This window comes from Coffea eugenioides, chromosome 3 (assembly GCF_003713205.1).
Source record: "Coffea eugenioides isolate CCC68of chromosome 3, Ceug_1.0, whole genome shotgun sequence".
Taxonomy (NCBI): Eukaryota; Viridiplantae; Streptophyta; class Magnoliopsida; order Gentianales; family Rubiaceae; genus Coffea; species Coffea eugenioides.
This window is the reverse complement of record NC_040037.1, coordinates 6,896,524-6,911,806: the sequence shown is the minus strand read 5'-3', so window position 1 is coordinate 6,911,806 and position 15,283 is coordinate 6,896,524. Positions and strand designations below refer to the sequence as shown.

Below are 15,283 nucleotides of genomic sequence, written 5' to 3'. Positions count from 1 at the left end.
CAGTAAGTTGTTTGTTGTCCTCCAACAATGATAGATAAATTAGCAAATATGCATATGATCAAAATTTTAACTAATAGAGTTTATATTTAGAATGCCAAAACGAATGAGAGTTGAATAATAAATGTTTAAAATGAGTAAAGTCAATATTCTTCAATTTGAATTGTTTATGTGACGCATGTAAATTCGTTTTTCAAGAAATAACATGCGTACAACTCATGGTATAATCATACCTGGTCAATTCATTATTGTAGTACATAAGGGAAAAATAAGATAAAATCAAGAAAAAAATTAAAAATTTTCATTTTTAAGAATACACATAGGACAATTCAATTATTGCCTCCCATAGAATTTCCTCCTTATAATGCTCATGTCTAAAAAAAATTTGTTGAACAAAAAACAACAAATGTTTTGGAATGAAACATTATGGACTAAAATGGAACTAGTATTGAACGTAAGGGACTAAAAGTGAAATTCATGACCAGCCACCAGGGACGGGAAAAAAAGCAAGCCGGAAAAAAAAAGAAGAAATAAATGTACAAACATTACCGGAAAATTAAGAAATGGAGAGAGAACAGGAGATCTGCTCGAACAAATAAACCGAAAAAGGAAAAAGAAAAAGGAACTCTCTCTCTCCGATCAGATCGGATTCGAAAATTTCACGGTTTTTACCCTTTTGCCAGAATTCTGATTTCAAAATTTTGAAATCTTTGGGTGAAAATTCGACCGTTTTTCTGTTCAAAAGAACAATTTATTTTTCGGAATTTACTCGTACCTGAATGTATTTGTATATACACATTTGATTTGATCGTCGTGGTAATATTTGAAACTAGGGTTGCTCTCAAATTCAAGGTTTTTGATAGGGATATAGAAGGGGGAAGGTGGAAGTGGTAAGGGGAAGATTTTTGGAATTGAAGAATTTGAATGGCGTCGGCGCAGGTTATGAGAAAGCAAGACCATTTGGAAGCTGGAAAAAGAAAGGTGCCAAATTTGTTTAATTTCTTAGTTAAAATTTTTGGATTTCCAATTGGGTTTGCTACTTGCTTGAAGTTACATTGTTTCTCTGGATATATTTTCTGGGATTATATTTGTTGGAAGGTGGATGATGGCTGATTCAATAATGGTAGTTTAAAGATTGTGGTAGCATTTTCAATTTGAATTTATTGATCTAGCTGCATATGTGCTTGTTTATCTTGTATTTTGGGAGATTACGGTTCTTTAGGTGTCTATATCATCTGTTGCATCGTGTAACTGGTGCTCACAAATCGGAAGACTAAAGCCAATTAAACCTTGCATTGCGTATGTAGCCCATTAACTAAGATTTTTTTGTTCCACGTTTTAAAGTTTCAGAAAAAGTTCCATTCCTGCCGACACCATCCCACATTTGCTTGGCTACTTCTTCCCTCCTCTTCTATGCTTCTAGATTTTAGCAAAAGTTGGAAAAAGAAATATACTAACATGGGTGCTCTAAAGAGTTCTTTTTGAATAATATCATACTAGTAACGAGAAAATTAGGCTGTTGAAAGAAGTATTTTTTGATACGGTCAAGATGGAGTTTTTTTGTTTTGAAGTCATAGCTTGTTTTGTTAGCCAAACAACCAGGTTTTCCACTTCGTTTTGTCGGTCCTTGCTTGGTACTAGACCACAAGACAAGTCTTGGCACAGCTCCTTTATGTTGTGGGCATCAAGGGTGGTTGTGTGGAGTAACTTTCCTATCTAAGGGGAAGAGTTATAAAAAATAGAAATATATACTCAGGCAATAGTGGGTTTGTTGTTCAGTGGATTTGTTCTTGCTACTTGTTGTTCAGTGACCTGTGTGGTAAAGGTTAAGGAGTATACTGGTTGGAATAGATATTTCCTATGCATTTCGAACTTTTTCAGATGTTGTCTAGCCCTTGTTAAATAGTTTATCATAGTAAATGACAAATTTACAGGAATCTTGTTATATAGAAAAGTTGGATACAAACTGTGATGTTTTGATCACTCTGACTAGCTTATTTATTGCCTCACAGCTAGAGGAGTTCCGTAAAAAAAAAGCTGCTGAAAGGGCCAAAAAGACTACCTCTGTTACCCAAATTAACATCTCTGATGGGGGGTCCCATGAGAAGCAACTTTCGGATTCTGAACGTGTACGGCTTGTTGATTCTGATGTAGCTGGTACATCTGATGCAGTTGGAGCAGCTGTTTCAGAACCTTCTGGTGTAGTAATTAACAAAGATAGCAAAGAAACTGAGGCATCCCAGAAAAGTGGCTTTAGTTTTTCTCATGATGAAAGTGCAAACCTTCCTCCTTTAAATGAATTTGCAGTTAACACTTTCGGACCATTGCATTCTCGGTCAACAGACAAAGAATTTAGAGGTGATGACACTTCACAACTTAATGCGGATTATGACCCACAAAACAAAAAAGGAATTGATGGAGCCTTAGAAAGCACATCATCTGGAGTTGCAATAGATCAAACTTTTGCTCTTCAGCTGCCATCTGAGAACATTGACAGTACTTCAAGACTGTTTGGTTATGATGGGTTGTATGATACCTTGCCTAGTAACAGTGATAGTTACTTGAAAGATCTCTCAGTAACTAATTCTAAAAGGTCTCATTCTTTCACTGCAAATGGCTTTCCTGAGGATTCTGGAAATGTTTTTCTACCTGAAAACTCAGGTTATGGGAGTCACGGATTTAGCAACCATATGTCCTCATCTTTTGGAGGTAATTCCATTGTTGTTTAATTGGTTTTGTGTCTATACATTCTTGTGATTTTATAACACATAATTGAAATCTCCATTGCTCTTGACTACCTAGAACTTTTCTTGTAAAATGGCTGCTTGTTTTCTCACATAGCTGTCTAAGGTTTTTTGTTTTTTCAATGGAAGTCTCCATGCAGTCCACAATGAGTAATAGTCACTACTTTTCTTTTGTAGTGGAGAAGATGGGCGCTTATGACTATAATAATTCCATGGTTTCTGATCTAGGAGAGAGCAAGTTTAATAGCAGCTCAGCTCAGTTGTCTGGTGCTAATAACTTGTCTCCATGGACACCTGACTCTTACAATTCTAGTTTCAGCTCATCAAATTATAGGCAACAAACTCTATCCTCAGAAACTAATGTCAGGAGGTCTCGTCCATCTTTCCTTGATTCCATCAATATATCACGAGGTCCTTCTGCATCACCTCCTGTGTCTGGACCAAAGGTTGAGCTACTTGGTTCAAAAGTACACCCGGAGGACACTTTAGGCTCGTATCCTACACATAACTCAACACAATCTTCCGTTGCTTTGGGTAATGGGGCAGACATGTTCAAGCAAGTTATGGACAAAGGCTTGGATAATAGACAAGAGCTTTATCCACGGAAACAAGATGAAGATTTTGCTGCGCTAGAACAGGTTTTTGGTGTTTTTCCCCCTCTTTTTTGTATTGCTGAACATTACTTCATCTATACATTCATTATGCAGGCACTCATTTTCATTCTATTTTGTCTTTTTGGGTTATGCTGCAGTAGCTTTTCTAAGTAATCATTTTCTAATTAAAACTGGGTAGATAAAGGGAGATCAAATTGTAAGGCTTAACCTTTGATCTATTTTAGAGTTTTTGTTTGAATCATCTAAAGGGCATTTTGGGTTAGGTTTTGGGCTTCCCCCTACCACCCCCAAAGAAAAAAATGGAGTCTGTTTTCTTTTGTGACTGATACATGTATACCTTTGTTGTGGTCTGTTTTTTAGAGGTACATGCTAGTTGAAGAACAATTTTTGGAGATGGATAAATTGATATACTAGTTCATATACCAAAATTAGATGTGAGTGTACACAGGCAGTGAATTGCATAAGATGATTTATACTGCTGTGGCACATGTGCTAATTGCGATTTACCAATTGTTAAAAGATATCCATGATGAAAATAGCCATGGAAGTTGCATTGAAATGTAACTGTAGTATGGATTAAAGTGGAATGGCCTCAGGCTTTTCTGGTAACACTCTAACATTATTTTCTTTTCTGTTTTCACTATCTTCTTGATTTTCAGCATATTGAAGATTTAACACAAGAGAAATTTTCTTTGCAACGCGCGCTTGATGCTTCACGAGCTTTGGCAGAGTCCTTGGCTGCTGAAAATTCAGCTCTTACAGATAACTATAATCAACAGGTTATTTCTTGTCAAACTTGTGGGTTTTGACTTTTGTGTCTATTTGTAGAAATTGTTCTTTCAAGTACATGCTACTTTTCTTTAAAAATTGCGTGTTTGCTTACGTGACTATAAGTATGTTTCTTAGATTTCTTTGGTCAATGTCTCTTAGTCAACTATATGTTCTGATTAAGCTTGTACAGCCTGGATAAGAATAAGTTACTGACTGTTTTTCTTGCTTGCATTTTATTCATGGTTTACTTATGATGCTTTTACGGACTCTTTCATGTGTATGCTTTACTTATCTTTAAAGGAGGTATTGTGCCTCTGTTACTTTACATCTCTTTGCATATTGTATCCTCAAAATTCAAAATTTTTACTTGGAAGATCTCTAGAAAAATTTGATTGTTATTAGTCTCTCTTTATTATCAGTAAGGTTTTGGAGTCTTTGTTACAATGCCTGCACAGGAGGCAGCCCAGCATAGCTTCTAATTTGGCTGTTAATTTAGCCTTCTGGAGAATTGATAGTGAGAATGACAGGAAAAACAGAAAAAATCTCCTTTGGCTCTTGAAGGGACAAAGGTGGTTCAGTTTGTTTTTATTAGATACTGGATTGGTGTTGTGTTAGGGGGTATAGTTTTGGTTGTGCTACTATTTTGGTGGTGTCCACCGCAATACTTAGAATAATTTTTCTGGCTGATGATGTGGTTCAATGTCCATGTATAGCAGCCTTATAGTTTTGATATAAGGTAGATCATTTTGGGGTGTTTTTTGTCCTCATTTTTATCTTCAAGTTGGTTGGATGCTGACAAATGCAACTGTTATACATCATAAGGAATGTTAAGTGCAGTTGTGATTGACTATTTTCTAGTGTATTGATGTTGGGAGTATCTGAAAATGGACTTTGTAAAATTCCATTCACAGTGCTGTGGGTTTTGTTTGTTTGTATTTTTTTTTAAAATTTCAATTTATATGTTATTAACTTTTATTATTCCCACCGGCCATTTTCATTTTATCGTATCCATTTTGAACTTTCGCTGTCACCTGTGCTTTTGGCTTAGAAGACTTGTTCTTTCTGTCCAGGGAAGTGCTGTGAACCAACTAAAATCTGACATGGAGAAGTTACAAGAGGAAATTAGAGCGAATCTGGTTAGCATTTACAGTTTAATGGCCTTGCCTCTACTGAGTTATTCTATGCTACTGAATACTAGGGTTTCTTTTTCAATTATATCAGAAATTACTCTGCTTCGTAAACAGCATCATGACCATACAGCTTCAGAGTCTCACACTTTCTGGGGCCATTTGCATTGCTCCTTTTATTGTTAGATTTTGTAACAATATGAGGATAAACCGATGGAGTTATTGATCAGCTGCTCACATGCTGTTGTCCAAAAACTTGACCATAAACATGGTTACCGTGATGTAAAATTCAACTAAGATTTTCTTACAAGCAATTTTGATGCTAGATTTATACTTTTATTGCATTTTCCCCTACAATTGGTGTGGATAAATGTTAAAAGATGGGACTAAGCTTTAATGAAGTTGGGTTTTGGCTAGTTCATGACCAGTTCTTGCAGTATTTGATTCTTTCATTTTTGAGAGTGTATATTTCTCTAAATTTTTAAGCTTAATTCAATGTTTGGGTAGATATTCAGCTTTTGAACAATATTAAGGAAATTTAGCAATGTGCAAAAGTAAATTGGAATAAAGTTCTCCTCATAATCTTTTGGCATCATTTAAGTCATCAAGAATAACCGTGTCTTCCTTTGGACATAAAGGTCGGCATGGAAATGTTAGCAAGTAATCTGTTCAGTCGTGGGTTTCTCTGAAAGTTCTTGAGATGTAATTATCAGCTTAGGTGGATTCTGGCAATTAACAGGAACAGAGTGACAATGAAGCTGATACTAAGGGTGTTTTTTTCATCAATGTGGTTTGGTATTTACTCCATGCTCATATAAAATTAACTTCTCTGATATGGCTATTTTTTGATTGCGGACACAACCCTAGGGCATTTGATGCAGATTTTGTTATTAATTAGACACAACCTCAATTCGAGGGCTTACATGATTTGCTTTACTGGGATGTCTGATATGTGTGGCAATAACTCAAACCTTGAGCCAAGGTCAACATTACCAGCCACCTTCACTGAAGCTTGTGTAACCTCTAGGGGAATAACATCTATTGACATAGTTGACTGGCCATAATTCCATGCATCAGCAGTTTATGAATGGAACTGCTATTTTTTGATTTAGGGTCCAAAACAGGTTTGATAACTAGGTTTGAATAATTTTTGTTTCCCATTTTTTTTGCTTTCAACCTAGGGATTTGAACCATCTGTTCTGTCATCATTGTATGATGGATAATATGATATCAACTTCTTGTACATTCTTTCTTCAGGTGTATAATTTTTATATCTGAAAATAATTTCTCTTTGTAGGTGGAGCTGGAAGCTGTGAGAATAGAATATGCAAACGCGCAATTGGAATGTAATGCAGCAGATGAGCGTGCCAGGTTGTTGGCATCTGAAGTTATAGGGTTGGAAGAGAAGGTAATTTTTTATTTATCTTATGGCAATAATTTGCCAGGTTACATATATGCTTAGGTCCTTTTGATGATAGGAAAGCGCGGCAGTGGTAAAATATAGACTAGGTACTCAGTATAAAGTAATCTCTCTACCAGTGTAATAATTTGAACAGGTGATTGCTGCACAGGGCGAATTTTACTTTTTCATTGGCTGTTTGATTTTATTATATACAAATACATGTGTGTTGTTATCTTGATGCTCAATATTTTGATATAAAAAAAGGAAATTAGGTGTCTCTTATGATCTGTGTAATGGGTGTTGTAGTTTTGAAGAGGATGTAACAAAAAGTGAATCACTTTTGATTGGACGCTTTTATCCATTTCCCTAATTTTTGAACTTCTTTTTCAGTCTTTGGAATGCTGTCTTCAATAGATGCTGAGAATGATTAATAGGACTCAAATTTGTTGTCGTCGTTTTTTTTTATTTATTTAAATCAAGTTAGAAGATATCATGCTCATGGCTCTGGGAAATTTTAATGTTCATTTAAGGCAATCTTTGTAAATTACTTCTGCAGTAGACTGACATTATTGGAGGTATTATGCAAATAAATACACACCTGATTATCTGATAAAGATTTCTGATGTGGTAACCTCTAATTATACCCTAATTTGAGAGAATTATGCTAGCATTATATCTTAAGTCGGAAGAGAGTTTTTGACTTCAGGTTTGGTGTTGGAATTGCACCTCTTCTTACCAGTGACTTCTTTGTTTTAGATGGACCTTTGGATATTTACTCAAACACGTAGATTCACGTTCCTTGTAAATGGATGATAAATGCGAGTGAAGTGTCTGTTTCTTTCAGAATTTAGTCTGGAAAAAGAAAAAATTCTGTACTTTTTGGAGAATATCCTGATAGTGTCCTTGTTTTATCTTGTTGAGAATAGCCTGCAGTGCGAAGATGATTTTTATTTTGTCTAGAGTGCTGTCTAACATCAAGGGTTTTGAATTTGTTACTCTGTATATGTTTGTATGGCCTGGTGAACAACTTCTTGTGATATTGTGAACCTTTTGGTGATATAAATTTGCTTATTCATTTGTCTAGGCTCTTCGATTGAGGTCTAATGAGCTAAAACTGGAGAGACAGCTGGAGGAGTCACAAGCTGAAATTTCTTCTTTCAAGTATGAATTTCACATTTGGGTGTTGATAACTTCTTTCTCTCACATTTTGGGTGCCTTTTTTTTTTTTGTTTGGGGGGGGGGGGGGGGGTTTTATATTACCTGATCCGCAAATGTATAAACGATTTATTGACAAATTTAATGTTAAAATATTTGCTATATCTTCTGAAAAAAAGATGATAGTTACTTTATGATAGTTTTCTTTCAGAATAACACAAGGGGTTTGACTGGGTTAGTTTTTGGCCAACAATGAGGAGAATATTCAATATTGTTTTCCCATGCTCCTGATATTTCTCACCTGTATCTGAAACTTCAGTTGAAAAATTTTCTTATCAGAGGTTTGAATAAACTTGCAAGTTCAAATTGATTTTTGCCTAAAATGTTATATATGTCACTGGATGAAGCATGTAATTGGTCGTATTATATAGTTTTATTTTCTATATCTAATGTGGAAGAGCTGCTAATTCCTTGTGTAAAGGTGAAGAAAAGCATACGTAGTGGGTAAAGGTTTTTGTGGAGTTGTAATGAGATAAAAGACTTGCATATCTAGGATCTATTGATGTTTTATGATTTTGGTAGGTAGGATTAGTTTGGATAAAGTATAAAATTTTTGTGTTTTTCAGCCTCTGATGGATTCTGGCGCTTTTTAATTTCCCATATTGGCTCTGGGTGTTGCAATTTACCATCTGCTTGACTCTTAGAGATTTATGCAAAGGTCATAACAGCATAGATTTGTGATTTTTAAGGCTGCTACCTTTTTTTCTTATTTTTTAAAATTTCTTTATGTCTGGTAGTTTATGTGTAAAATGTCTTTCTTCCTCATAATTGGGCCTGGCATTTATGTTACATGGGCTGCTTGGTCAATGTGAATTGACGCCTTTAACTTGCATGAATTGATCTTTCTTGGCATTTTTTCTGCATTAATATCAGTCATTTTTTAAAAAAGTTTCCTTATTGGATTATGCAGGAAGAAAATGTCAAGCCTTGAGAAGGACCGTCAGGATCTGCAATCAACGATTGCTGCATTACAAGAAGGTAAGGCATCACCTTCTATGGTATATGTCCTGATCATTGCATCCACATTAATTTTTCCTTCTCATGAAATTACTCTGTAGTGCCTTGTAAATCTTGCAGAATTTCACAAATAAATGGTGTAGATGCCTATGAGTTCTGCAGGACAACACCTAGAATTGCTGCAAACAAGATGATTTATTAAAAATTTTCTTCTACTTACAGAGCTTGTTAAATATCACTCTGTTTTTATGTGACTAGCTAGACATAAAACTTTCTAGTAGTGGTTGCTCTTCTGCCCTAGCATTGTCTGAAGAAAAAGTCCAAGAATCTTTTTAAAGGTAATACTGGGAAAGATGTTGAACCTGGCATGTTCTGGACTTTTATTTGTGTAGTCGTGAAACAGTTTTCTGATTTAATAATTTGAAGGCTAGGTGGTTGTGTAGCACATGAATCAATTTATGACTTTGTAAATTACTTGTAGCACATGATTTGCTCATTCAACACTAAGTTTAATTTTTGTAAGCTGAGATTTGCTTGAGTTTGTTTGGTCCGCCATTCCTACTTTTTTGGACAGTTATATTACACACACTTTCTTTTCTTGGTTATGACAAAATCTATATAGGCGGGTCTTTTGCAGGAACACCTTAGTAAGTTGAATTCACCAGTTCATAAATTTGCATTTGCCTGGCAATATTTTGTCCATGTTTTTCTTCTTTCTATGTGCCAATTTTTTTGTGTCATTTGTTGGTTGGGCAAGATTATAGCATTGAGATTGCTTTCAAAGACTAGGCAATGATCAGCATCTCATAAACCATGCAGTGAAAAGAAATTTTACTTTGATGGAAATTCTTGCTAGGATTGCTTGAACTCATAGTAGTTCGGTTTGCATGAAGGTTAAATGATCATATACTCTGCAGAATGTGCTGTATGTGATACTGTAAAGAATTTACGGTATATCTGGTTGAACTCTGATATATTTGATGCATAACAAATTGATGTGGTGGCCCATAACATTCAAGAGTATGGTATTGTAAATTCCATATGCTTCACTAAATATTCTGATCTTGTATCTTTGCCAAGTCAAGTTGATCAGTGGAGATTGCTGTTGGTTGCTGGGTTTTTTGATGTATCCAGAGTCATTCTAAGTTATTTCCATGAAATTTGCCACTTATGTTCGTGAAGTATAACCTATAAACTCGTATGTCAATTTGACTTACTCCACATGACATATTTTAGACTTCTTTTTTACTATATTTAAATTTCTCTTGGACAGAAAAGAAACTGTTGCAGTCCAAGCTACGAAAAGCATCTGGAAGTGGTAAGGCTGTTGAGGTTAGCAAGAGCCCAACTAGTAAGAAAGATGTTTCAACCTCGACAGAAGATCTTGGTATGTTATTCTGACACTTTTCTTATCTATGAAAGAATGGATGTATATGTTTTCGTGTTTGAGTTGTATCCGCGGCTTTATTGATCCTTTTGCTGTTTGTGGCTGTTGGCATAACACAAAACCCATTAACTGAAATCCTTGTGCAATATGTCATATATTTTATTTCAATTTGCCATTGGTGTTGAAACCATTTTCAGGTACCCTGTTTTTCAATTACAAGAAGGTATTGGAAGCTATGATACTTTGATATCTTTCTGCCTGTAGCACTTTATGATGTATGTTTATCTTTCCTTTACAATTAATTTGTCGATCTCCATCAAAGGCATAATTAAAATTGATCCAGAGCCTAACCAATTCAAAAAACCAATTTGTCGAACCAAGGTGTGTACATCACAGACACTTCAATAATCGACATCCGTTCATTGACTCATCTGGCTGTGCATCAGGTTAAAGAAAAAGATATGCTTTTTTTTTTGTCTGCTTTATGCATTGAATAATTTCTCCACACTGTCAATTTGGTGGACCATTTATAGGCTGTGCTGGCACTCCCATCAAAAACTGTTCCAAGCCTCCAATGAGCTTTGTTTGTATTTTCAAGCATGCCATCCTATTGGATCAACAAGCTTACATATTAAAGAAATTAAATATTACAAATTGTTATCTGTTTGTTCTCATTCGGAAAGCTGAATGAGGTAAGTGCAAGCCTCAGCACCATTTGGACAATCATGATCTTGGAGGTTTTAGTTTTAGTCAAATAGATTTGCCATGTGTAATGGCAGGTAGACTTAGATCTGCTTAGTTTCATGCAACAACATGGCAGCAGGGCAGGATTTTTATATTTCAGAAAATTTACCATCCAACATTCTTAACATTATTTCCCTGGTCTATATCTTAGACATCATTGACTGGGTTTTTTTACCCAACCCTGCTCTATAATGCACCTTATTTTGATCTATAGAACAGCTTCTACACATAAATTTCCCTGCATTAATATTTTTTTCCTTATCCTATTTGATCTTATCCTATTTGATCTACATACTGTCTAGCACTTATAGAAAGACCCAACCCATGACAGCGGGTATGAGGAATTTTCTGATCAACAGTTAAATGTTAATTGAAATGGTATAAGGCATTGTTTGTGGTAGACATCTCTTCATTTTTTTTTTAAGTTTTGAAGAAGGTTTTTGGGGGAGGAGGAGGGGGAGGGGGGGAGGAGAAGAAGGGGATCATATACTCACTGAAAGCTGCAGTGGGTTCTGAATTTCTCTTCTTCACACCAAAAGGTCTAAAGAGACAAGGGTGGATCCTGTTGTGTTCCAATTAGCTCAGATTGAAATTGTCGTCCAATTCTTCAACTTTCATCTCTCTCCCCTGTGCACTTGAACATTTAGTATTCTAATACTCCAAGTCTGATTCCTTTCCTTTGCCTACTTCAATGTGGAGTAAATCCATCACGGGCTCCTAATTTATAAAAAGGTGGGGAGATTTGGGCTCTGTAGGAATTCTCTTTTCTACCTAGAATGGGTTTATGCATTGGCTTTTTATTTTCAATGCTGTTTACTGTGGTTTTTACTTCAAATGATTGATTGTTTAAACAGGGGCAGTCACTATTTTAAGAACTATGTAACTCTGTTGCTAGTATTTTCCTATGACTGGATCTTACTAGGACTATTTTTCTATAGGTGGCTTTATAAATTATCCGAAGGGGATGCTCTGTTTCCTTGTACTCCTTGAATAACTATTTCTGACTCCCTTTCCTTTTGTTTGTCTAGACTTTCTTTTCATGTTATTATTTCCAAAAATATATTATCTCTTCAGGTGAAAACCACGACGTAGATACCAGCACCAGCACTTCTAATATGGAAGGCAATCATGGAAATGATTCTTCCAGCATTCCACTTCTGCATGATAACAGGGATTTCAACCTTCAAGATTTATCTTTGGCTATTCCTCCTGACCAGACAAGAATGATTGAGAACATTAACACATTAATTTCAGAGGTTGACTTCTGTAGTTTGTCTCCTTTTATTGTATAGATGCTTTTCAGTTTTGCTCTTTAATCTTATGTGGCACTTCTGTAACTGCAGTTAACCTTGGAAAAAGAAGAGTTGGCACAAGCCTTGTTTGTTGAATCGTCTCAAAGCTCTAAGCTTAAGGTATTACTCTCCAACCAGATCATAATGGTTACATTGTCAAAAAACATCGTCAAACATGCTTAGAAGCAAATAGTTGTAGTGTTATAATCGGACCGTATAGTGGTTGGTGGAGTGGGGTGGAAGTATGGAAAGGAAGGTTACAGAACATTAAATTTGATTATTTGTGGGATCAGTGAAGTTTGAAATAATAGGTAAAGCTAGGTACCTGACCCTCTATACTGTAACAGAGGGTCATATCAATCTTATTCCTAAGATGACTTAGACCATATATCTCACGATGACATGTTTTTCAAACTCTCGCTTGGACAATTATGGAAGTTGGCTTAGAAGGCTATGGATCTCTTCTTTATCTCTGTCATCACATAGTTCACTCAAAATCTCCTCCTCTTGATGTACGTTTATAAATACATGCACGTAAATAAAACTCATTTGAAGAGGTAAGGTAGTGTTCTGAAACTTAGTTATCTCCTGTCGAGAAATGTTGTTATGTCTAGTGGAGTTTGAAAATAAAATAAAAAAAATGACAGTAGGAGTCTGCCAATGATTCAACTTTGCTGAAAAATCATTTTGATGGTTGAGGCATTTTGGATACCTAGCCTAGATGAGTGCCTCTCCCCCCCAACCCCAACAAACGAGTGTTTAACAAGTGTACTAGGCATCTTAGAGCTCTGCAAAGCCTTTGCTGCTATTCATTTCATCGGCAACTTCATTTTGTCACCAGCAATAGGGAAAAAAGGTTCTGCATAATGCCCTGAAAAGAATTAGTTTAAGTTGGGCCAAACGGTAGTTGATGGAATTAACTAGCTAAAGGAATGTCTTTTTTAACTAAATGTTATAAATTTTTTTTTTGTCTACGGTGATAGGTGAGTTTTTGATGCTTCCATCTATTGCTTGTTTTCTAACTCGTGTAACTAATACAAAACATTCCAAAAAGTTTTTAAAATAGAAAGTTGCCACAATTGCTTTAGGGCATTTGAGGTTACAAGTATACTTTGTTTTCCTTCTTGGTGCTGCATTTGAAGATTCCTCTGTAAAATTTGATTGTTGGACTTGTCTCACTGAAGGACTTGAATAAGGAGTTAACTCGAAAACTTGAAGTTCAAACTCAAAGATTAGAGCTTTTGACTGCCCAGAGTATGGTGAATGACGTTATCCTAGTAAGACAACCTGATACTCGTACAGTGAACGATAATATTCCATATGCAGATGAAGGAGATGAGGTACTTAATCTATTTCCTTCATTCAGCTTCCTTAGACATTTCAGTTACTCCAGCTCTATGATTTTATTTTTAGGAGTCTTCTGATTATAATACCTTTATGGTGGAAGGATTGATTTGAGTCTTATTTACTCATCCTACTGATATTGTGGTAGTGATACTTATTTAATTCAAATTCTACTCAAATTGTCAGGGTTGGGCTTAACCTTTGGTAATTAATTAGTTTTGGACATTTCATTTGGACTGGCAGATATAAGCTTGTAGGTTGGGCATTCTCAGTTGTGATTTGCTAATTAGAGGGAAAGGATGATCCTTAACAGTAGTATTTCTATGAACACCTTTTCCAAAATGGGATCATGTGATTAAAATCTACTCGTGTTTTAAATGTTGTCTTCTGCTCTATGATCTCTTCTCCTTGAATTATGCTCTGTTCTCTCTGGTTTTTTATCTCAATTTTTGGTTTATGTTTTGGTGCCTACTGAAATTTCAAATAAGAAATTTGTCTCATCTGGTATGAGGGGTAAGGGTAGACAAAGCATCAGTAGACTAAGAAGCCTATTTAAATAGATAGCCACTATGGAAACCTTTCAGATAGATGAGTCATAAGCTCTATATGTGTTAAGGCAATGAAATTTGTTACTTATAATTACAAGTAAATGGACTGCTATTTATGTTGAGGAGCTGCTAGATACTGGCTAATTTAGTTTTGCTTTACTCACATGATAAAATTTGAAGCAAGTCCTTGATCCTCGAATATTTTCCTTCCATAATATCAGCCAAATTAGTCCATCTTGATAGCTACTAGAATTTCTTTTTTGTGGTCAAATTTTTTTTTTTTGCTGATTCATTTGTTGGACTCTTCGAATTAATTTGCTGATTCCTTTGTCTGGAATAGGTGGTGGAAAGGGTATTGGGATGGATTATGAAGCTCTTTCCTGGAGGGCCATCAAGGCGGCGAAGTAGCAAGCTACTTTGACTTTCCAGTGGACACTTTCTTAGTTGGGGCTTCTAGCAGATGTGTTTTGGTTCAAACACAATCAAATTTTTGTACAAGATGACGGTTGCAGTTGTATATTGTGAGTGACCGATATAGTCCATTCTTTTGTCTCAGAAAGACAATGGTGTTGTTGGTAATATTGGGAAATGCTATTGTCACTTCTTGAAAGAGTTGGCAATAAAGATAGACGCTCATTTTAAATCTACAGATGGGTCTATGAAAAGCTATTGGGTGCATCGATTGTGAACCACAAGGTAAACATTTGAAACAGGTGTTAGAAAGATAGATGTTAGTGCAGGAACGTGAGATTGTATCATAATTTTGTTACAGTTGAAAAGGAAGAAAGGCAAATGTACTTGGTTCTTTTGGAGAAAGTGACTTGTATTCTTTATTCTTCCAGTTACAGTTCTATTTGTAGTTTGTTATACTTACTGAAAGATTAAATGCCAATATATGAAAGAAAGAACATTTGAGAATTTCAGATCTCCTGAGAGATCTTAGATTGTACATGGACTTGTTATCAGGTTTTCTCTCTGCTTTCCCTCCTTTTGTTGAACTTGAAGCTGGACACATCTATTCTGAGAATACAGAGCAGACGTCTTCCTGCCCCAACCCCCAACCCCTTGAGCAGATTTTCTTTATGTTACGTCCTTGCTAAGGGGCAACTTTTCTTCAGTAGATTCATGTAAACTTTTCCCC

The 15,283-nt window shown here is 35.6% G+C and overlaps 1 protein-coding gene across 1 annotated transcript; it reads left to right on the top strand.

Moving 5' to 3' along the window:
• Positions 1-557: 557 nt before the first annotated feature.
• Positions 558-15,069, top strand: LOC113767009 (protein BLISTER). The gene is made up of 13 exons (XM_027311182.1): positions 558-978; positions 2,010-2,706; positions 2,919-3,379; positions 4,015-4,134; positions 5,197-5,262; positions 6,551-6,661; positions 7,740-7,816; positions 8,781-8,848; positions 10,101-10,214; positions 12,033-12,214; positions 12,302-12,370; positions 13,435-13,590; positions 14,483-15,069. Exons 1-13 carry the CDS (start codon positions 922-924, stop codon positions 14,561-14,563), a joined length of 2,259 nt encoding a protein of 752 aa, XP_027166983.1. The 5' UTR covers positions 558-921; the 3' UTR covers positions 14,564-15,069.
• Positions 15,070-15,283: the final 214 nt, after the last annotated feature.

What these genes read in the sequence shown, in the direction of transcription:
- LOC113767009 (XM_027311182.1), top strand. Translation starts at nt 922, where the DNA reads ATGGCGTCGGCGCAGGTTATGAGAAAGCAAGACCATTTGGAAGCTGGA. An exon ending in CAGATAACTATAATCAACAG is followed by an intron (nt 4,135 to 5,196) that starts GTTATTTCTTGT and finishes CTTTCTGTCCAG; the next exon opens with GGAAGTGCTGTGAACCAACT. An exon ending in CTCAAAGCTCTAAGCTTAAG is followed by an intron (nt 12,371 to 13,434) that starts GTATTACTCTCC and finishes GTCTCACTGAAG; the next exon opens with GACTTGAATAAGGAGTTAAC.